A 20,747-nucleotide genomic window follows, 5' to 3' on the forward strand; every position below is an offset into this window, starting at 1 on the left:
CACTCCGCCAATACTTTGACGAACAGCATTTCAAAATCAATGTACGATCATCTGTCTAGACTTTCCCAAGTTCAATTTTATGCATACTTGTAGTTGATACAAGAGGAAATACGAAATCGGCAATGCTTCGAGATATCTTGGCTTTTTTTCAAGACCGTAGCATGAAAATTTGAACACATAAAGACTTTCGCAATACGTTATCAAACTTGATGGTTGAAACGTTCTTGAATGTATTATGATAGAAATCATTGTTGACCTTTTATATCAGTGCCTGCTACATTTGGGGCAGGGTCTTAATAGGTCATAGAGGGGGCAAAATTTTGTCAATGCCAAGGATTACGAAGAAGCACGTCGCGTGGAATCGCGTCATTTCATTATATCGAACATTCTTTGGGCTTCAAAGCAAAAACAAGAAGATTTTATCTACATACAGCAGAAGACTCTTCCACCATCCCAGTCTAGAGGCCTAAATCATACAAGCAACCTATCCTGAACAGTACCATGGCAACTACCGATGTAGCCGCACGAAATGTTCCCCCAGTCGACGATTTGGATGACAGCTTATTCGACTACGACGTTGGTGATGTATTTCGCGATGTCGACACTAACATGGATGTGCCTGCCGCAAGAGCAGACGAAAAGGAGAATGGCGCAGGTCTGGGCATCGACGAAGAGATCAAAGTGACCAAAAAGAGGGCTCCTGTACCGAAATTGGACGAAAATAGGTTCGCGCCTAAAAGGGCTGCAACGGTGGACCGATCGCTCAATGGTTCACAGGCTCCTGTCACCTGCTGGTATCCCAAAGCTACGGAGAATTGCGAAAGAGCGGTTGAAGTTCAAAGGGAAAGGGCACGAAGTATGGCGTCCGAAAGAGCTTAACAAGGCGATGGCTGACATCTTCCGGTCTGCAGTACTCTGATATGGCTCGACTGCTGAATATGTATCAGTTGTGGCTAGATGAACTATATCCTCGAGCAAAATTTGCAGACGGACTTGCCATCATTGAGAAGCTTGGCCACACAAAACGAATGCAAACAATGAGGCGACAGTGGATCAATGAAGGGAAACCACAGGACAGCTTGGATAGCTTAGGAGAAGGCACAGAAGAGCTGGCAGGCGAACAAAGAAGCTCGAAAGCGGGACAGCAACAATACTGGGAGGCCAAGTCAAGGGAGAGGCCGAGAACGCCTGTTGCAGTTGTGGGGGATGACAATGATATCCACGCAGCCACACCAACATTTCCTCGAGACGATGGGAAGACGGAACGCGATGGTGACACGGAAAATTTGTTTTTGGACGATTCAACGAAGACTGTTCTAATACTAGGGCAAGAATCCAGAAGCCCAACAAGGGAGGAGAATTTTGCCGATGATGAGGATGCACTGTTAGCTCACAACGATGTGTGGTGATGCGACTACGTGGATCCGTGGATCGGTCAATGTGGTTGGTCATGAGATACCTTACAAGTAATTAGAGCGTGTCTGCTACTTTTTCTAAACGCTCGTGATATATGCACACCCATTTTTGATACATTGACAGCCCCCTCAAGGAAGTAAGAGGAACCAATGATGTACGGTCCAGAGGTAGAAGGATCACTGGCTATGTATGACTGGTGCAGAGCCAGATATCTACTCGTAGCCAAGGCCCACTAGTGATATTGGCTAGGCAACCCCTGTAAAATCCTCACTGTGGTCAGTGTATCAAGTTAACTGTATTAGATTCGATTCCTAATGGCGCTGGTGCAATGGTGTAATGGTTTTGTGTTTCATTTCTCTCACATCCGATGGTGTTGCGGTGCTTCTTATTTATTGGCGGCGCCTTAAATTAGCCTCAGGTTTTAAAGTTCTCAACCGGGAACAGCCGTTGGTTCGAATTTCCCCGGTCACCGGTGCTTTCATGCCCGGAAAATGTTCGTTGGTTGGCTTACCGTCCGGGGCGGGTATTTAGTTCGTATTAGGTTCGATTCCTAATGGCGCTGGTACAATGGTGTCCTAGTTGCGGTGCTTCTTGTTTTCTTGGGGGGCAGAAATAAAAGCACCGCAACACCATTGTACCAGCGCCATTAGGAATCGAACCTACCGAATTAATTGACTCATTATAAGGTAGTATTTCATTATAAGGTAGTATCGCATATAAAGTATGGTTCCAAATGACTATTTTGAAACCACTGGGGGTTTGGTCATATAAGGTAGGTATTTTGAGACGGTATATAGACTACTTAGTCATCTACATAGCCAGTTAATACTTACCCACCAGTTGCCATGCTTCTACCACCACTGTTCATCATCCTCGCCCTCAGCATCTTGCTCAGGACCATGTAGAGCCTCTTCGTCGTAGTCTATGTAGTAGGTGGCTCGATACCTGTAGGAATAGCCTTATTGGATGGAGGTGATGCGATTGAGGTGTGGAGTAGCTGAGTAGCTGAGTTGAGGTATTGATGGGAAGATACCTGAGAAAACGTCTTGACGCGGATCAATTTGGTAGGTAACACGCTATTCATCTCTTTTTCGCTTACTACTAGCGGCGACATGTATAAAGTCCTACTGGCATATAACGCTGTTTTGCATATAAATACGGTTATAGTGGTGGCAATACCATCACACCATATAACTGCTACCTTAGTAATTAATTGGTAATACGAACTAAATACCTCCAACCACACGACCACAACCAACAGGTGTCCGCCCCCGGACTATGACTAACGGGGAACATTTCGCTTCACAAATCAATGCGTCGCACGGGTTTCGAACCTAAGCCCTCGCCAACACCGCTCGACGGAACTTTAAAACCTGTGGCTAATGGCGCTGCCAGAAATAAAAAGCACCGCAACACCATTGTACCAGCGCCATTAGGAATCGAACCTAATACGAACTAAATACCTCCAACCACAGGGGGGTGTCAATATGTATCAAAAAGGGGTGTGCATGTATCACAGGCCTTTCTAAAGGCGCTAGACCCAAAGCAGCAATATTATGTTCTGACTGTGACCACGTTGATGCCATTCTTGACGGTAGCAGCCCCCAACCTTTATTCACTCAGCAGAGATCTAGCCACACCTATCTCGTAGAATCTTCGGAAAGGTGAGGTAGATGATTACAAGCGAAGTGAAGTTTCAGACTCTGCTTTCTCGCCGTACAGGCATCAAAAGGTTATATCCTCCCCAAAACCCCCTTCTTTAGGGGCCCATGCCATCCTGATCTTCCATTGCTCTAATCCATTGACATCCGTCTGGTCATTTCTGTGTCATCAATCTTTGCCTTGATAAAGGTAGAGATTTTTTTCCTCATGACTTCAGATCTTTGGCGTGCGGTCGAAAGGCTGCGTATGAGCGCCAACAAGCACGATTTTGACCGTGATATGTGCATCGACGGTACGCTTCTTCAGCAGAGGCCAAGGAAGCGAACCAAAATAGATACTCAGGCTCTGAAGAAGGAGCTGGAAAAGGACTTCCTCACACCGCAGACGTCTTTTGACGTGGAATGGCTTGATAAATTACAACAGTATGTCGTTCAACCAAGAGGCGTGAGAATCTGCTGACATTCTCTATGGACGATGGGATATCCCCACAGACTACACTGGTGTATATGAGCTGGCACCCACACAGTCGAGGACTATTATTCGCTTTACTAGAGAAGGTTTGGAAGGCAAAGTTACTGGCTACAAAGAGGTCACCGTACCTGCCAAAAGCGCCACCGCCAAAAATTCGACCTCATTACTCAGGAAACCAGCTAATCGTGCTGACTTCGTTCGTGGAGCTGCTGGATTCTTTCCGTTTGCGCCAGGCGGGCTTGACGGTGTAACTGCCGTTGCTGCGCATGAAGACCAAGCCATTCAAGAACAGCAACAAGCCAAAGGCAATCAAGGGAGCAGATTAGACCGTGTGATCGATTTTAGTTCGCATGCTGGTTTGCTCGAGATACCGCCCGGCTTTGACAGAGGACTAGATTTAACGAAGGATAACAAAAAGCTGGACGAGGCTACTGCAAAGCAAGTGGAAGACACTCTAGGAGCAGAGCCTAAAGAAATAGGTACCTCTGATGGCAAAGGGGGTTCCGGCGTCAACGGTGTCTCGTTGGAAGAACATGAGTCTGGTGACAGCGACTCAAACGGGGGGGACGAGGAAGACATTGACTGCATACTGCCCGTAGAATTTCCAGCCCTTGGGCCTCATGGTATCCTAGCAGCGTCGACGATGCGGAAAGGCGGCAAAGAATGGGCTCACATGGTTGACGTGAAGAGAGAACTCACTAATTTTCAAGAACTTGTGCCCGACATGGCCAGGACTTGGCCTTTCGAACTCGACACTTTCCAAAAAGAGGCCGTATATCATCTCGAAAATGGCGATTCGGTCTTCGTAGCGGCTCATACCTCTGCTGGGAAGACCGTCGTTGCTGAGTATGCAATAGCGCTGGCAGCCAGGCACATGACTAAAGCTATCTACACGTCTCCAATCAAAGCCTTGAGCAATCAGAAATTTCGAGATTTCAGAATTGGGTTCCAAGACGTGGGCATCTTGACAGGTGATGTCCAGATCAATCCAGAAGCTAGCTGCCTTATCATGACAACGGAAATCTTAAGAAGTATGCTCTACCGCGGAGCGGACCTACTCAGAGATGTCGAATTCGTCATCTTCGATGAAGTTCATTACGTTAATGACTTGGAGCGGGGCGTCGTTTGGGAAGAAGTAATCATCATGCTCCCAGAGCACGTCACTCTCATCCTTCTTTCAGCAACTGTTCCGAATACCTACGAGTTTGCTTCTTGGGTAGGAAGAACAAAGAAGAAAGACATTTATGTTATCTCAACACCGAAAAGACCAGTGCCACTGGAACACTACCTGTGGGCTGATAAGACCATGCATAAAATCATCGATGCGGACAAGAAATTTTTAGATAAAGGCTGGAAGGAGGCAAACATAGCCATGTCAGGCAGGGACAAGAGTCAATCTGCGGTTGAAGCCAGTGGATCAGCTACTCAGCGCGGTGCGTCTAATGCCAGAGGAGGCCGTGGCCAGGTTCAACGTGGTGGGCCTGCGCGTGGAGGCCAACAGCGTGGAGGGACACAGTCGCAGGGAAGGTTTCAGGCTCCGCGAGGCGTCGGGAATATCGCTCGGACAGGGCGGGGCGGAGGTCGAACAAGTGCTGCGCAGGACAGAAACATTTGGGTCCATCTCATTCAGCATCTAAAGAAGCATGTTCTTCTTCCCGCATGCATCTTTGTCTTCTCAAAGAAAAGGTGTGAGCAAAATGCCGACGCCTTGTCAAATCTAGACTTCTGTACTGCATTGGAGAAGAGCGCGATACACATGACAATCGAGCGATCAATTGCTCGGCTCAAGCCAGAGGATCGCCTTCTACCCCAAATCAGGCGATTACGGGAACTGCTCAGTCGGGGTGTCGCCGTACATCATGGTGGTCTTCTACCAATTGTCAAAGAAGTCGTTGAAATCCTCTTCGCAAAGACACTTGTGAAAGTTTTGTTTGCCACGGAAACTTTTGCTATGGGTCTTAACCTACCAACGCGTACAGTGGTCTTTTCTGGCTTCCGCAAGCATGATGGTCGAGCTTTTAGAGATCTTCTGCCCGGCGAATACACGCAAATGGCAGGTAGAGCTGGTCGGCGCGGAATCGACCCCGTTGGCAGCGTAGTTATCGTCAACTCTAACAGTGACGAGGCTCCGCCTGCTGCCACACTGAAGCAGATGATTCTTGGGGACCCCACGAAACTACGATCTCAGTTTCGTCTTACTTACAACATGATCCTCAACCTACTCAGAGTAGAGGCACTAAAGATTGAGGAGATGATCAAAAGAAGCTTCAGTGAAAATGCAACCCAGGCGCTGCTCCCCGAGCAAGAAAAGCAGATCAAGCTCTCCGAATCGGACTTGGCCAAGATCAAACGTGAACCTTGCGAAGTTTGCGATATCGATATCGACGTGTGTCACGACGCGGCCATGGAATACCTGCTAGCCACTGCAGATGTGTACCTTGCACTTTTAGCATCTCCTGTTGGCAGGCGGATGTTATCTGCCAAGCGCTTGGTCGTATTTCGAAAGGTGAAAAATCTTTCATACAACAAAATTAGGCCGATGGAGCTAATTGAAGTTCAGAACGGTATACATACAGCTGGAATCCTTCTACGCGAAGGCGTGAGCAAGGGCCTTGCTCCCACCCTCGAGCTTCTCTCTCTAGGAGCAAAAAACCCAACTCGTAATCCGGGCGATCTTTTACCCTATCTTCCTAAATTTCGCCCCCTTTTCGCAAAGCTACCTACAGAGGTTGCAGAGATGGAGCTCAAGGTCCTCAAGATCCCCTTGAGTGACATTGACTCTGTGACCAAAACCATTGTACAGGTTAGAGGACCTACCTGGCATCTGCAGATTAAGAAAGGTATTGATAACCAAATCGTAGATTGGGACCGATAAATTACTAAAACACAGTGAAGAAGCGACAAAGATCGCAGTAGGGGAAGTGGCGAAGATCTGTGCAGCATGGGACCAGCCTAATTGGGACGAACTGGACTGGAGTCGGATGAAGGAGCTCCAGACACGGGAGATACTGGAACATCGCAAGCAAGAAGCCACCAAAGCCCAGCAAGCTCGTGCGCTCGAGTGCCCGAACTTTGTCAAGCACGTAAGGCACTGAATTTCTAAAACTTCCATGTGTATGCTGATTTGTTGTAGTTCTCTATGCGTCATGATGAATGGCTCGTCAAAGAGAATATATCACAGCTGAGGCAACTAATGTCGGATCAGAACTTACAGCTCCTTCCCGACTACGAACAGCGAATATCTGTCTTGAAAGATTTGGGGTTCATCGACCACCACTCAAGGGTTGAGCTCAAAGGCAAGGTAGCCTGTGAAGTAAGCTTGAACCTGTGATGCATCTTCTTGACCGTTGTTGACGAAAGATGTCTAGATTCATTCGGCTGACGAGCTTGTCCTTACTGAGCTTGTACTCGAAAATGTGCTTGCAAAATTCGAACCAGAAGAGATTGTCGCTCTTCTATCAGCATTTGTCTTCCAAGAAAAGACCGAGGCCGAGCCCACCTTGACTCCACATCTGGAAAAAGGGAAGGAGACGATCATTGCTATATCTGAAAAAGTCAACGCTTTCCAGACGCAGCATCAAGTCATTCTCTCAAGCGATGACTCGAATGACTTTGTGAGTCGACCTCGGTTTGGTCTCGTGGAGGTGGTGTATGAGTGGGCCAGGGGGATGTCATTCAACCGGATCACCGACCTCACGGATGTGCTGGAGGGAACGATCGTCCGCGTAATCACGAGATTGGACGAGACGTGTAGGGAGGTGAAGAACGCAGCGAGGATCATTGGAGACCCTGAGCTCTTCACAAAGATGCAAACTGCGCAAGAGCTGATCAAACGCGACATCACAGCGGTCGCCTCGCTCTATATGTGAGAGATGGATGTGTAGCAATGATCATGTGAAGTTCTCTGCTGTATTGTATTTAATACCAACACCTCCTACATTGAGGTAGGCAATAAAAATATGTAACTGATGGAGTGAGAACGTTGGCACAATGTAAATGGTTGATCAGACATGATGTTGTGAGGTTGGTTCCTGTGAAAATTGTAGCACAAGGAGATGATATAGTCGACATTTTCGAAATCTTGGCGGCTCACTACTGTGGTTGCACCTCGTTTCTCGTGCAACAACATTTCCTCAGTCCGCGCAACACAAGTGCATGTTGTCCCTAAACTCCACGCAGCCTTTGACTTGCATTCGCAGCTTGGTTTGAGCGCGCTATTCTGACCCTTGACTGTCCTAGTCTTAAGCACCCTACGTGGAATAGACCGCCGTTCAGTCCACGCCCACCCCCCACACGCCCTCAACCTTGCTTCCGTTGCGCTCTCTTGGGCGCGCTGACGCGCCAGACATAAGACAGGATGGATGTCACGCTCCTTCGAAACCGGATACAGTCGACAGTGGACCCAAATGCAGATGCGAGACGTCAAGCTGAATTAGACTTGAGATATGTAAGCTCCCTGGTGCTCTTGTTCTCACAATGTGTTGACATGCCCCCTCCAAGGCAGAAGAACAACCAGGCTTTACCAACGCTCTTCTCAACATACTACAGGCGGAGCAGGACAACAGCATACGTCTTTCCAGTACGCCTTCCGACTGCCTTTACAGTGACACCGCTAATTCATATACAGCTGTTGTATACCTCAAAAACCGAGTCACCAGAGCATGGCAACCGAGCGAAGATTCTGCAGCACACAAACAAATACCAGAAGATGAGAAGCTCGACCTGCGGAACCGTCTTCTACCTATACTAGCCTCTTCGTCACCACAAGTCCGGATACAGCTCATACCAATCCTGCAAAAAATATTATCCTACGACTTTCCTGCCAAATGGCCCAACTTCCTAGATATAACGATGCAACTGTTGAATACAAACGATGCAAACTCCGTCTTCGCAGGCTTACATTGTATGCTAGCAATATGCCGGATGTATAGATTTAAGGGAGGAGAGAACAGGGGGAACTTCAACCAAATTGTTGAGGCATCTTTCCCACAGCTGCTGGGTATTGCCACACGACTGGTGGGAGAAAGAAGCGTGGAGGCATGGGAAATGTTACACATCATCATGAAAGCGTACAAACATGCGATCTATGTGGGTCGATCCTCTACACGCCTACAACCAGTGGCATGCTAACATGCATGAAGTTCGAATTACCTGGATACCTGATGCATCAAGACCGAATGGTTGGTTGGTGTACCCTGTTTCTGACTATCGTCGCCAAAGAGGCCCCAGGCCACGCCCTTGACGAGGACTACGACGAGCGAGAAAGAAATCATTTCTGGAAGTCAAAGAAATGGGCGTATGCAAATCTCAATCGGCTGTTTGTACGGTATGTAGTAAATATCAAGGCGCTGAATTCTGTCAATGGGCGATTACTGAATGGTCTCAAGATACGGCAGCCCCAGCACTAACCAGAAAAATGCCTCTCCAGAGATGGTGGAATTCTCTAAATCATTTCTTGCGAATTTCGCCCCTGAAATCCTCAAAGGATATTTACAGTCAATCGAGAAGTGGGCATCCAAAACAACTTGGCTCAGCAAGCCATCGCTATCATATACGCTAAGCTTTCTGGACGAGTGCGTGAAGCCAAAGTCAATGTGGAATCACCTCAAACCGCACATGGATACCCTCATCTCCCACGTGTTCTTTCCAATTCTTTGCCAATCCGATGAAGACATTGAGCTCTTTGACTCCGATCCTCCAGAATACCTTCATCGCAAGCTGAATTTCTATGAAGAAGTCTCAGCGCCTGATGTTGCTGCGACCAATCTCCTAGTCTCATTGACTAAAAGCCGCAAGAAACAGACGTTCTCAATTTTGAACTTTGTCAACGGCGTTGTCAACAAGTACGAATCTGCTCCAGACGATCAGAAGAACGCTCGAGAGAAAGAAGGAGCACTCCGCATGATCGGAACGTTGGCTTCTGTCATTCTGAGCAAAAAAAGTCCAATAGCTGATCAAGTCGAGTATTTCTTTGTCCGGCATGTCTTCCCAGAGTTCCGCAGTCCCCATGGATTTCTTCGGGCACGAGCCTGCGACACGTTAGGCAAATTTGAGCAACTTGAATTTAAGGACCCCAGCAATCTGCTCATCATCTACCGAAACATACTCGAATCGATGGCCGATCCTGCGCTGCCAGTACGCGTAGAGGCAGCCCTCGCCCTTCAACCTCTCATCAGACACGAAGTCATTCGGGCTTCTATGCAACAAAACATACCGCAGATAATGCAGCAATTACTGAAGCTGGCTAATGAAGTTGACGTAGATGCGCTAGCTAATGTTATGGAGGATTTCGTTGAAGAATTCGCCGCCGAGCTCACCCCTTTCGCAGTCGCACTGAGCGAGCAATTGCGGGATACGTACCTTCGGATCGTCCGCGAACTATTAGAAAAGCAGAGCGCCAAAGACGAAGACGAGACCTATGGAGACTTCTTAGACGACAAGAGCATTACCGCGCTTGGCGTTCTTCAAACTATTGGTACTCTCATTCTTACCTTGGAGGCAACACCGGATGTTTTAATGCACCTAGAAACCATTCTAATGCCAGTGATTCAGATCACCCTCGAGAACAAGCTCTTTGATTTGTACAATGAGGTATTCGAGATCATTGACAGCTGCACTTTCTCGGCTAAATCAGTGTCACCTACAATGTGGCAAGCTTTCGTGTTAATGCACAAAACCTTCAAGTCCGGTGCAGAGTTATACCTGGAAGACATGCTCCCCGCCTTGGATAATTTCGTTTCGTATGGGGCAGAAACGCTGGTCCAGACCCCCACATATATCGAAGCTCTCGTTGGTATGGTATCGGACATATTCCACGACGAAAAGGTCGGAGGTATGGACCGAATCTGCGGCTGCAAGCTTGCAGAAGCAATCATGCTCAATCTTCGGGGACATGTTGACCGATTCGTTCCCACCTTCGTGGAATTAGCTATGAGGATGCTATCAAGTAACGAGCTAAAGGTCAAATCTTACAGAATACACCTTATGGAAATGGTTATAAACGCCCTCTACTACAATCCAGTGATCGCTCTGCATGTCTTAGAGTCAAATGGATGGACCAACAAGTTCTTTAGCTCTTGGTTTTCGAATATTGAGAGCTTCACACGAGTCCACGACAAGAAATTGTCTATTGTCGCCATAAGCTCCCTACTAACACTGAACGCCAATGAAGTACCCACCAGCGTTCAACAAGGCTGGCCGCGATTATTGCAGGGCGTGGTCCGCTTGTTTCAGACCCTCCCAGCGGCATTAAAGAGTAAGCTAAGCATCAACTCTGTTGTATCTGTTAGATGGCTGACAGCGTGCAGACCGTGAGGAGGCTACAAAGGAAGGGGACTTCACCCTCAATGATGATGACGATGATGACGATGACGACGATGACGATCAAGAAGAGTGGGACGGAGAGATATGGACCAACGAAGGTGAGGATGCCGAGGACGTCAAGGACGAGAGTGCTGCTTATCTGGAGTTTCTGAAAGAAGAGGTGAGTCAATTGGTGGATTTGCGTTCAGACACGGCTGAAAGTGAGAAACAGTCCGAAAAGTTCGGTGCCGCACAGGACGAATCCGACGACGAGCTAGAAGAGGAGAGCTTGCTTGAGACTCCTCTTGACAAAGTGGAACCGTACGGACTATTCAAAGGAACTTTGTTTAGTACGCACATCCTTCTTGATGACCTATGTTCATGCTCACTGACACGCGTATCTCAAGAACTGCAACAGGAGCAACCCCAGCTCTATGATAATCTCACCAAGATCCTCAATCCGGAAGAGCAGCAGATCGTCCAAGCAGTCATTTTGCAAGCCGATACGAACGCCGTAGCCGCTCAGGCCGTAGCAGCTGCTACAGCTGCGCAGACTAATGGTGGGCATTGAACTTTTCTTTCTACTGGTGTATAGGGTACGTGACTGCTGCATTGGAGAGGATGCTCTTAAGGTCCCCAGTGTTCTGAAACCATGGAGCAAGGGAGCACAGATTCTGAAATGTTCCTTTATGTAGGGCATAAGCGAGCGAGGTCTAGATCTGGTTGGATGTGAACGATGTATTGAATGAAGAGAGAATGCGTATGACACTTAGGGATACACAGCCAATAAGTAGGGCAGTCTCCCACCCAAAGTGGGGACATTAAGGATCACAGATCCAAAGTCGAGTTCAAGGCCCAGTAACGCCAAGACATCCTTGCCTCAGGTGAAATTTGAGCACTATCATCAGATGTCAGGAGTGCAGAAATCAGGCTTTCCCTCTGCGATGCAAGTTGGGGATTGTGCTCCCAGTAGGTCCCAGTAGGTGAAGGATCAGAGAGACCGATGGTGCCGAGGTGTGAAGGACTGGAAGAGAGCATCAAGGAGCCAGTCCATTCTACTGGCTGCAGGCAAGATGCCTCGATGCCAAAAATCGGGGCAGTCGAAGTGGTACATTTCCCTAACGTGTTAAATTTTTTTAATGATAAACAACGCGTTGTATACGACGTGTTCAACACCAATGAGGAGTCATCTCGCCCTTTAATGTTCAAATTTGGAGTGATTTCACGTTCGAACAACGTTTCTGGGTATGATACCCTAATTCCGCGTAATATTTGGTCACCGCCCTAGACAGCAAACTTTTCTGACGGCTTGCATGGCTGCTAGCCATACATGAGTACCTTAGTACACCACGATTGCATCCATTCAATGACGTCGCGATGACCCTGGTGACTGAAGCTCTTGATCATTGCCATAGAGCCTGAACGGAGTTTTGGGTGACTGTTATATTCGTCTTGATCCCTGCTATTCCGCCTTATCCTTCTCTGCCTCTGACTCCTCTTCACCTCCTCAGCAATATAAATGAAGTCAAACTTCCCGGTGTCGTCGTGACTCTTAGTGGGTTAGCACGCACGTGCCTGAGGTCGCCTGGGCGGTACCGAGGGGACACGTGCAAGAGAAAAAGCCTGAGCACTGCCCAGGCTACTCCTTCAGTTTTACGACCCTCAACAGCAACTTATGTGCGGTGGGTCGAATAGCACCATAGCCGACGAAATGCGTAGGTTGTTGTAGAGCTCTAACTCTCAAAGGTGGCATGGTGCATCATACTCCATCATTCTCGCCTGGTAATCTTTTGACCCTTTTGTTTTCCCAATCGTCCAGATCCTGCGACTCGATTCAGCATTGCAAGTGTCCCCAACGATCGAGATGTGAAACTGACCTTGGCAGCCAAACGATAATACTCTTCATTGATATCCACTCTCCGCCGATCCTTGCCGATGCCCAACTCCTCTTCCTTGGTCATCTGCTGCACTTTTCTATCATGTCGTTCGTATCTGAGCGCAGTGGCGGGTGTGAGTATGAATGAGCCTAAGGAAAATTTCGGAGTCAGCATTACTTCTTCGAAGCACGGACGCCGAGCAACCAAGACAGTCAGAAGGGGACTTAAGAGCCTTCTGCTCTTGGAACATGTCTTGCAACTGGAAAGGTGATCCAGGATAGGGCAGATAAAAGATAGGGCTCGTGAAATGTACATACCCGCAACGATTGTGAAGATGAAAGGAAGGCCGAAGAGGAGAAAAGGATGGCTATTGAGATTTTTCCTGTAGAAAGCGCCGAAGCTATGATGATAGGAACTGGATCGGAATTTCTTAGACTGGAATACAGGCATAATGGGTTTCTATACACCCAATAAGAAAATCTATACACAATTTCATCGTATTACATGCGTTGTGAACTTTGTGATGAGGAAGATCTGATGCCAAGCTTTCGCAGGGGTTGTGAGTACGCTACCTGGCTACTTTGGCGGTGGGGGGGGGGGATGGGGGGGAGGTTGGTTTTTTGAAAGGTAGCTACTCGTAAATACCTGCAGCCCTATAACACGAAAGTAAACTTCACGTCTCCCGGTCTCCCCAGTGGACGTGTGGACTACAAAACAATGTAAAAGTTCGATACAGAGCAATATTGGCCCCTCCCTCACCATGTCTTCAATATTCGGGCAACCGAAGCTTACGTCCAGCCTTTTTGGCAACCTCAACCCTGCCACATCTGCACAACCTCAGCAATCTTCAGGACAGACAACCAACCTTTTTGGCAGCCTTGGTGCTTCACAACCTCAAATTCAATCTTCTCTGTTTTCCAGTCCTGGAAGCGATCAGAAGCCAACCCTTTTCGGCTCGTCACAACCACAACAGCAGACGGGCACCGCCGGCGGTGGGCTCTTCGGCACTGGTTCAGCGTTACATGTGTGGCCTCAGCAGACGTCTAGCTTGTTTGGAGGCGCTCAGGGCAATGCAGCTACAACGCAACCTGCTGGCCCTTCCCTTTCACAACCACAGAAACAAGACGACCAGTCGGGACAAGCAGCCCAGGGACAGCAGCAACAGCAAGTAGGTCAACAATCGCAAGGAGGACAAGTGACTTCGCAACCAGCCTATTTTAATAACCTGCTCGAGAAAGCAAGGAAGAGGACCCATGATGCTGATGGAGGACCTGGCTTTAGAGACCTGCCAAGCTTGCAACTAGGCCTCGGCGATATTGCGAAGAAAGTGAGGGAGCTGGGAAGTGTCGGTACACAAACGCACCGAGGTAGAGCGGTGGACAGTAGTGCGCACTATCTTCTCGCTGCCTCTGGCATCATCCCTGGCACGACGCAGCGAGATCTCAACTCTCTGGCCGCGCAAGCGCCCTCCAGTGGAAATTCGCATCCGCCTCCACAATGGGATCCTGACACGCACAAACATGTCGAGCAGTTACAGCAGCAATCTACACTCAGAATGATATCTGAAGGTCTGGAACGAGCCCAAAAAAATTTCGATGCTTATCTTGAAGAAAATGTTGACATCAATTGGGAGCTGCAGCGGAAAAAGATTTACGAGCACTTTGGGCTTATGCCTAAGCATGGAGAAGTTTTTGATGACGTGGCAAGCGGTCCTGGCTTAAGAGGAAGGTTTGGCAAATCGACAAGAAGAGGACGGACAAACAATGCCAACCGTCCAGGTCAATCGAGTCTCAACAGAAGTATCTTTGGTCAGTCGAGTATCCAGAAGTCTGTTATAGGTACTCCAGGGGTAGGCTCTGCGAATGCGACCCTTTTCGCGGATGTCGCAGAGAAAAACGCACCAGCACCAGCAATCCAAGATGGTCGATTCACAAGGGAGAAGCAGCGCAAGTTCGCGGAGAAAGTGCAAACGCTGAACCGCGCACGACTCGACGAAAGCTCATACCCTGTGCTTCAAGAATTGAAAGGCATTGAGAGTCAGCCGGGAGGAGAGGTAAGGACACGAGCGTTCAGGAACCTTTCTCAAACTGACTGGGGCAACCAGTCCCCGAAGCAGCTCGCAGACTCATATGATGCATTGATCGAGATTGTCGGAGAGACTGGGGCAAAGGAACGGCAATTCGCTGATGATTACCTCGATGAAGTTCCTAACTCTGCAAAGTCTATGAATATACGAAAGAGGATCATAGATGGCTCAAGACGTTGCTTAGAGAAGTCGTATGTGATCTTTCCCATCCAAATCCAATCAGAACTAACACCCTACAGCTTTTTGCACGATCTCGAGGACCTCGTTACTAGAAATCCGAAGGAGGCCAACATTGGAGGTGTTCCGACGACTATCAACAAAGTCCGGGCTTACATCAGGATCCGTGCAGCGAGGAGGGACCTCTTTGCGGATGGCTCTGAGCTACGTACCATGAATGACGAATATCCTTGGCCTTTGATTTTCTTTCTCTTAAGGAGTGGTCTAGTCAAAGAGGCTGCGGATTATGTCGTTGCTAACGGTACAGCGTTCCGAACGATCGATCGAAACTTCTTGAACTATATTACTACCTACGCCAGGAACCCCGACAGAAGACTTGATAGGAAAGTCCAGGATCACATCAGCCGAGAATACTCTGCGCAAACTCGCGTTGCTCCAGACAATGCAACTGATCCATATCAATTAGCTTGTTACAAAATTATTGGTCGTTGCGAGCTGACCAAACGAAGTATTGATAGCATCAGCCAAGGAGTTGAAGATTGGATCTGGCTCCAGTTCAGCCTCGCAAGGGAGGTCAATCGTGTTGAGGAAAGCGCTGGCGAAGTTTTTGGCCTCGAAGAAGTACGAGAGACTATTCGCGAAATTGGCCAACGCCACTTCTCCAAAGGAGCAGAGGGTATAGGAGGCTATGGCACGTACTTCTACCTGCAGATCTTGGGAGGCATGTTTGAGCAGGCGGTGTCGTACTTGTACTCCTACTCCTATGCCGCTGCTGTACATTTCGCTATTGCCCTTGACTTTTACGGGTTGTTGCGTGTTTCAGACTTCTCAGTCAATGAGACAGAACTTCGTAAGCTTATATGTTCACAAGTATGACTCCTAACTAAATATACGCCAGTGACTTTTAACACCAAGGAGCTTCCTCAGATCAGCTTTGGCCGCATGATTGGCTTCTATACTCGCGACTTCCGAGCAGGTAACGCCGAGGCCGCTGTCGACTATCTAACGTTGATCTGTCTCAATGCTGGCCTTCCAGGAGCAATGGGCAGATCTCAAGCATCCTTATGCCATGAGGCTCTGCGTGAGCTGGTTCTTGAGACACGGGAGTTTGCGCAACTGCTCGGTGACGTCCGCGCGGATGGGACAAGGTTGAAAGGAGCCATCGAAAAGCGCCTGAAACTTATCGCGTTAGCTGACCAAGAACAACTGCTCCGAGTCGTCACAATCCAAGCAGCGAGTGTTGCAGATGACAACGGCCGAGTCAATGACGCAGTGTTGCTCTACCATCTGGCTGAGGATTATGATAATGTAGTTTCCATTGTTAACCGGACTCTCTCTGAAGCCATCGGAGTCGAGATCGGTCAAGAACCAATGCGTCTGCAACCATCAAGGCCGAGAACGAACGCTCAACAGGAACATAATCAGCACACTGATGCCGGTACATTGAGCTTGACCTCTGTTGATGATCCAGTTCTGCTGGCCCGCAACATGATTCGCCTATACGGGAACAACGCAATGTGTAGTCAGAAGATCCGTGAGAGCAATCGTGACGCGTGTGATATGCTCATAGGGATGGCTGAGGCAAAAGCCAGAACTGCTGCAGGCCACTGGTCGGAAGCCATTGACGTAAGATTTCCTTATGCCTGAATTTTTGCTTCCCCGTTTCTTGACTAACGATGTCTTCCAGATTATCGACTCTCTTAAATTGCTACCCCTCCAAGCTCATGCCTCCATCCCAGTCATCCGTGCGTGCGCCAACAACTTTAACGAGCTTGCTCCAGTGATATCCCGCAACATTGGTCCTCTGCTTCTCTGGACCATCACATGCATAGGGCAGCAGAGAGAGTTATTAGCCTCGCGGCAGTACGGAGGCGGAGAGGGAGGGATGAATAAAGAAATTAGCGACGAGCTTTTGGGCAGTGCAAGAGACTTGATGGTTTTTGCGGGTTTGGTTAAGTATAGACTCGGGGAGAAGGTTTGGGAAGCGATATGCTTTACTGGAGGCGATGTTGGGATCTATTAAACTGTACTGAGGAACAGTCGTCCAGCGACTTCAGACAAGATCAAGGAATGTGTCAATGCAAAGCTTTCAATGAAAAATCACGAATATTGGTTACCAACGGCGACTTTCTTTTCCTTACCCAGAAGGGCTGTCAAGACGCTTGGTTGGTCGCTACACAGCCTTTGCCACAAAACCTCGCCATCAAGAGCTGCTGTGAACGTCTCACACATGATTTGGCACCGTTTCGCCCATCAAAACACTGCCAGTTCAAAGCCGCTTGACCACAGCTTTAGATCAGACAACAATTTCGTGAATCCCCGTTTCTCTTTCTGAGATTGGCTCGAAAATGATGAAGGCAATCATCCCACGTCTTCCACATTGCCAGCATTAGCAGACTCGGAAGTTGATTGTTCTGCTGAGCTGCCAAAAGATTTGATATCGAGAAGCTTCGTTGTGTTCGCCCCCAACCACTCCTCATCTTTTCTAGCCAACCATTCAGGGTGTTGATAACACTCGTATAACTTTCAGACCATTTGCGTACAGCCAGATCTTGTCTCGCCGACTAAAGTGGTATATTAGGTGTCCATAGCCGAAACATGACGACCAGGTACTGACCATCCAGTGGTCGGAAGCCATAAGCTGTGAAGAGATGCCTAGGTCTCGAAGCCTTAGGCCAGTAAGCGCGGCAAGCGAACTATCTGTTGAGGAGGGCTACGGACTCGTCGACGGCGATGACATGTGTGGGCGCAAATGGGTACGTCAACAAGGGGCTGTAAATGAGCCGAGTGGTGAGTCCAGCATGGTAACAAGTACCTTTGCAGGACCCGAGCAGCAGGCAACACAAGTATGTACCGCCAACGACTTACCAATCGGTTGGAATGACCATGAATCACGCATGAAAAAACCCGAGTCTTGAAACCACCAGGAACAGCGTCGTAGATATCGCCAATGATCTGAGACCTGCGCTCTCTGAAAAGATTGACCGTGCAGGAGGCACAATTAAAATCGCGGCCACCAAGCTCTCTGTAGATGTTGCAAAGGCCATAAGAGACTTTGCAAGCTCCAAAGACAAGAAATCTCTAGTCCCCGAAACAAGATCAGGGCATAGTCAGGTACAAATAGACGCAGAGTCGGACTGGCAGCCAAGACAGCACGCTTTCACCGCGATCAACACGCTTGCGACACCGAATTTGCACACTGTCAAATCCACCAAGGCTGAAGGTAAATGTGGTGGAAGTCTGATAGCATTTGAGGGCCTACACAGCAAGGAAACAGACAAGGTGAAAGCGCCAAAATACCGGAGCAGCTTCGCTCACCGCGCTGCAAACAAAGACAGACGTATGGCAAACGAGACAGGTAGCAGAAGAAATCATGGGGCACACAGAAATTCACAAGCAAAGGATGAAGATTCAAAAACTAGAGTCTCTCTTGGCAAGCAGAACGAAGGCTAAATGATACTGGTCTCGCACACACCTTCACCCCTTGTGCAACGACGAGTCCAATCAATTGAACTTCTTTCCTCTATCATACCTTCGACAGCAGTGGAAACCAGATTTGTCCTTTATGCCACACCATAGGTGTGCCATCGCATTGGAACCCACTCAAGGGGCTTATGGCTCGAGGAGTCGAACTCCTGTTCCACGGCATACATCCACAAGAATCAACCACCACGAATTTACGTAGCATCAGTAATTGATCTCAAAAGGCGTTTTGGCCGCATCAAGCCACAAACGTAAGCAGGCGCCCGAGAATCCAAGATAGCCAGACCTTAGAGCTGGAGTATCATTGTATCACTACGGCCTGTCCCCTGGTACGCTAAGCCTCAAGGGATGTGTGTTCCGAAGTACTGATGTTTATGCTGCAAACAGTTCCCTGGTCGCTTGAGACTCGGAGTTATACCGGCAGCGGTGGCAGCGGTGGCAGCGGTACGTAATTTCGAGACTAATATTCATCTGGGCAAGCTAAGTCTTTTTGCATCTCTTCCAAATACCTTGTGCCTGATCGACGTCGTCTTCTATCCGTTACCTTTCAGGGTGATCCTATAAAAGCGATCTCAATCTCTAGGCCCTCGCTCACGCGTTAACAATGCCCAAGCAGCAAGTCGTCTCCTAAGGAATGTACATTTAGGTAATGAGCACTCTAACTGGCCTTCGTCCCACTTGCTTTGGATCGAGTCGACCGACGTCTTGGGTTCTCCGGCTCTGCGGAATTGTCCCTTTTTTGCTCCATGTATTGCATTGACTCCGAGCTTTCAGGCGAATACTGAGTAACATCGCTTTCAGAACCATTATCTTGAGTAGCGGGAGCGTCTTTATGGTTCACACCGTGATATCTTATTCCCGAGTTGGCTTCTTCTTCTTCCTCAGAATGCCTCGCTTCGGCAGACGCCTGCTTTCCGATGCTTGCAACAATCTTCTTCGTCTCACTCTCCTCCCCGCTAAACGGGGTTTGGGAGTCAGCATCTCCTTTTTCTAAGCAAAACTCGAAGGGAACGCCATAAGACGATCGGAAGAACTCAGACAGATAAGGTATCTCATTTATCCCAACATATGGCTTGTAGCCCAAATACTGCCGGATTGATTTAGGGAAATATCTTTCGAAATGAAACATACATACTTCGTAGCACCGCAGCCTCCACATCGCCATTTGCCAACATCTTCTAACCGCTTCACTCCTGGAGGTGCTTGGCCGTTTACGAGCCTACAGTTGCTGCAGATCAAAGCCAAACGAGCTCGCGGCAACGTTTCGTCTTCTCCCAGCAGCACATCCATGATTCGATCATACCATCGTGATCCCTCATCAGCTTGAGAGTATTGTGGCGCGGCTGAGAAAGCGTTGGGCGCAAATTCCGCGGAAACATCTTGGGAAGACACGGGCCCCTGGGTAGGCGATGTTGCTCCCAACGCCGCGTAAGAAGCATCTTGGCTTAAAGGGCTTCTGATTTGAGGTATTGTGCGCTGAGGCATGTTCGTGAGTGTTGCAGGTCCATTACGGCCTGGAATATTCGCCGTTGGAGGCGGCACAACTGTTTTTCTCCCATCTTTCGGCGCGTTGCCCTGCTTTGGAGTCGTCTTACGCTCAGAGGGCCCTGCAGGCTTTGTTTTTGGAGTTGGTGTTCCGCCGTATTTCTTGAGCAAATCTTGCGTGTCATTATACTTGGTGGCTGCCTTGAGCTTCTCGATGGTAGAATCTCTCTGCTTTTGCAGTTCGTCTAGATGGCTCTGTATGCTCGAGGTTCGATACTCATAATAAGTCGCTAAGCCGAGCCTGACTAGGTATACACTCCATAGAATGTTAGGCACATCTCTTCAAGAGCAAGTCGCAGGTACTATACATGAAGGGGCCGCCGGCGACTGCTGTATATTCTGTTGGACCCCACTTCCTCCAGCCCACGACGAGTATAAGGATGATAGTGCATAGTAGGTATGCAAAACCGGCATACAGAGTCCAGAGAACCTTCAAACGCCTTGAACGTTGTCGAAGGCCATCGAGTCTGCTGCTCGTTTTGGATATCTTGGTGGAAAGATTTGACAGAATCTTCTCAAACGAGGCCGGTGAGTTGTCGTCGCCCTTGGAGCAGTCAGTCAAAGGATCCCCGTTGTGATTATGGGCAACATGCCTTCCATGGCCAGAAGGAGACCATGGTTTGACTCTACATGAAAAATATAGTAAGGTCACCGCCCGGAGTTCACTCACGAGAATGCGTGGTTTAAGTGTCGGGTACCTTTAGGTAGGCTCGTAAGGTACGTGGGTA

General features: G+C 48.6%; 9 protein-coding genes across 9 annotated transcripts; 7 read left to right on the forward strand and 2 right to left on the reverse strand.

Moving 5' to 3' along the window:
- Positions 1 to 501: 501 nt before the first annotated feature.
- Positions 502 to 919, forward strand: HO173_006656 (uncharacterized protein; the record flags this gene model as incomplete). The annotated part of the gene is made up of 2 exons (XM_037308564.1): positions 502 to 856; positions 912 to 919. The coding sequence occupies 2 exons, from the start codon at positions 502 to 504 to the stop codon at positions 917 to 919; spliced, it is 363 nt and encodes a 120-aa protein (XP_037164407.1).
- A 19-nt stretch (positions 920 to 938) lies between these two features.
- Positions 939 to 1,409, forward strand: HO173_006657 (uncharacterized protein; the record flags this gene model as incomplete). The annotated part of the gene is made up of 1 exon (XM_037308565.1): positions 939 to 1,409. The coding sequence occupies one exon, from the start codon at positions 939 to 941 to the stop codon at positions 1,407 to 1,409; it is 471 nt and encodes a 156-aa protein (XP_037164408.1).
- Positions 1,410 to 3,285: 1,876 nt separating this feature from the next.
- On the forward strand, positions 3,286 to 3,537 carry HO173_006658 (uncharacterized protein; the record flags this gene model as incomplete). Its single annotated transcript, XM_037308566.1, has 1 exon — positions 3,286 to 3,537. One exon carries the CDS (start codon positions 3,286 to 3,288, stop codon positions 3,535 to 3,537), a length of 252 nt encoding a protein of 83 aa, XP_037164409.1.
- Positions 3,538 to 4,192: 655 nt separating this feature from the next.
- Positions 4,193 to 7,418, forward strand: HO173_006659 (uncharacterized protein; the record flags this gene model as incomplete). The annotated part of the gene is made up of 5 exons (XM_037308567.1): positions 4,193 to 6,055; positions 6,110 to 6,352; positions 6,411 to 6,632; positions 6,683 to 6,862; positions 6,918 to 7,418. The coding sequence occupies 5 exons, from the start codon at positions 4,193 to 4,195 to the stop codon at positions 7,416 to 7,418; spliced, it is 3,009 nt and encodes a 1,002-aa protein (XP_037164410.1).
- A 488-nt stretch (positions 7,419 to 7,906) lies between these two features.
- On the forward strand, positions 7,907 to 11,422 carry HO173_006660 (uncharacterized protein; the record flags this gene model as incomplete). The annotated part of the gene is made up of 8 exons (XM_037308568.1): positions 7,907 to 7,996; positions 8,050 to 8,128; positions 8,177 to 8,637; positions 8,691 to 8,875; positions 8,937 to 10,804; positions 10,857 to 11,032; positions 11,084 to 11,201; positions 11,259 to 11,422. The coding sequence occupies 8 exons, from the start codon at positions 7,907 to 7,909 to the stop codon at positions 11,420 to 11,422; spliced, it is 3,141 nt and encodes a 1,046-aa protein (XP_037164411.1).
- A 1,188-nt stretch (positions 11,423 to 12,610) lies between these two features.
- Positions 12,611 to 13,178, reverse strand: HO173_006661 (uncharacterized protein; the record flags this gene model as incomplete). The annotated part of the gene is made up of 3 exons (XM_037308569.1): positions 12,611 to 12,673; positions 12,729 to 12,877; positions 13,046 to 13,178. 3 exons carry the CDS (start codon positions 13,176 to 13,178, stop codon positions 12,611 to 12,613), a joined length of 345 nt encoding a protein of 114 aa, XP_037164412.1.
- A 310-nt stretch (positions 13,179 to 13,488) lies between these two features.
- On the forward strand, positions 13,489 to 17,014 carry HO173_006662 (uncharacterized protein; the record flags this gene model as incomplete). Its single annotated transcript, XM_037308570.1, has 5 exons — positions 13,489 to 14,781; positions 14,833 to 15,005; positions 15,054 to 15,841; positions 15,890 to 16,617; positions 16,679 to 17,014. The coding sequence occupies 5 exons, from the start codon at positions 13,489 to 13,491 to the stop codon at positions 17,012 to 17,014; spliced, it is 3,318 nt and encodes a 1,105-aa protein (XP_037164413.1).
- Positions 17,015 to 17,642: 628 nt separating this feature from the next.
- Positions 17,643 to 18,444, forward strand: HO173_006663 (uncharacterized protein; the record flags this gene model as incomplete). Its single annotated transcript, XM_037308571.1, has 2 exons — positions 17,643 to 17,781; positions 17,984 to 18,444. The coding sequence occupies 2 exons, from the start codon at positions 17,643 to 17,645 to the stop codon at positions 18,442 to 18,444; spliced, it is 600 nt and encodes a 199-aa protein (XP_037164414.1).
- A 688-nt stretch (positions 18,445 to 19,132) lies between these two features.
- HO173_006664 (uncharacterized protein) lies at positions 19,133 to 20,636 on the reverse strand (the record flags this gene model as incomplete). The annotated part of the gene is made up of 4 exons (XM_037308572.1): positions 19,133 to 19,430; positions 19,610 to 20,275; positions 20,328 to 20,563; positions 20,613 to 20,636. 4 exons carry the CDS (start codon positions 20,634 to 20,636, stop codon positions 19,133 to 19,135), a joined length of 1,224 nt encoding a protein of 407 aa, XP_037164415.1.
- Between the last annotated feature and the right edge of the window lie 111 nt (positions 20,637 to 20,747).

This window comes from Letharia columbiana, assembly GCF_014066305.1.
Source record: "Letharia columbiana isolate WasteWater2 chromosome Unknown Sc0000020_s0, whole genome shotgun sequence".
In the NCBI taxonomy this organism is placed as follows: Eukaryota; Fungi; Ascomycota; class Lecanoromycetes; order Lecanorales; family Parmeliaceae; genus Letharia; species Letharia columbiana.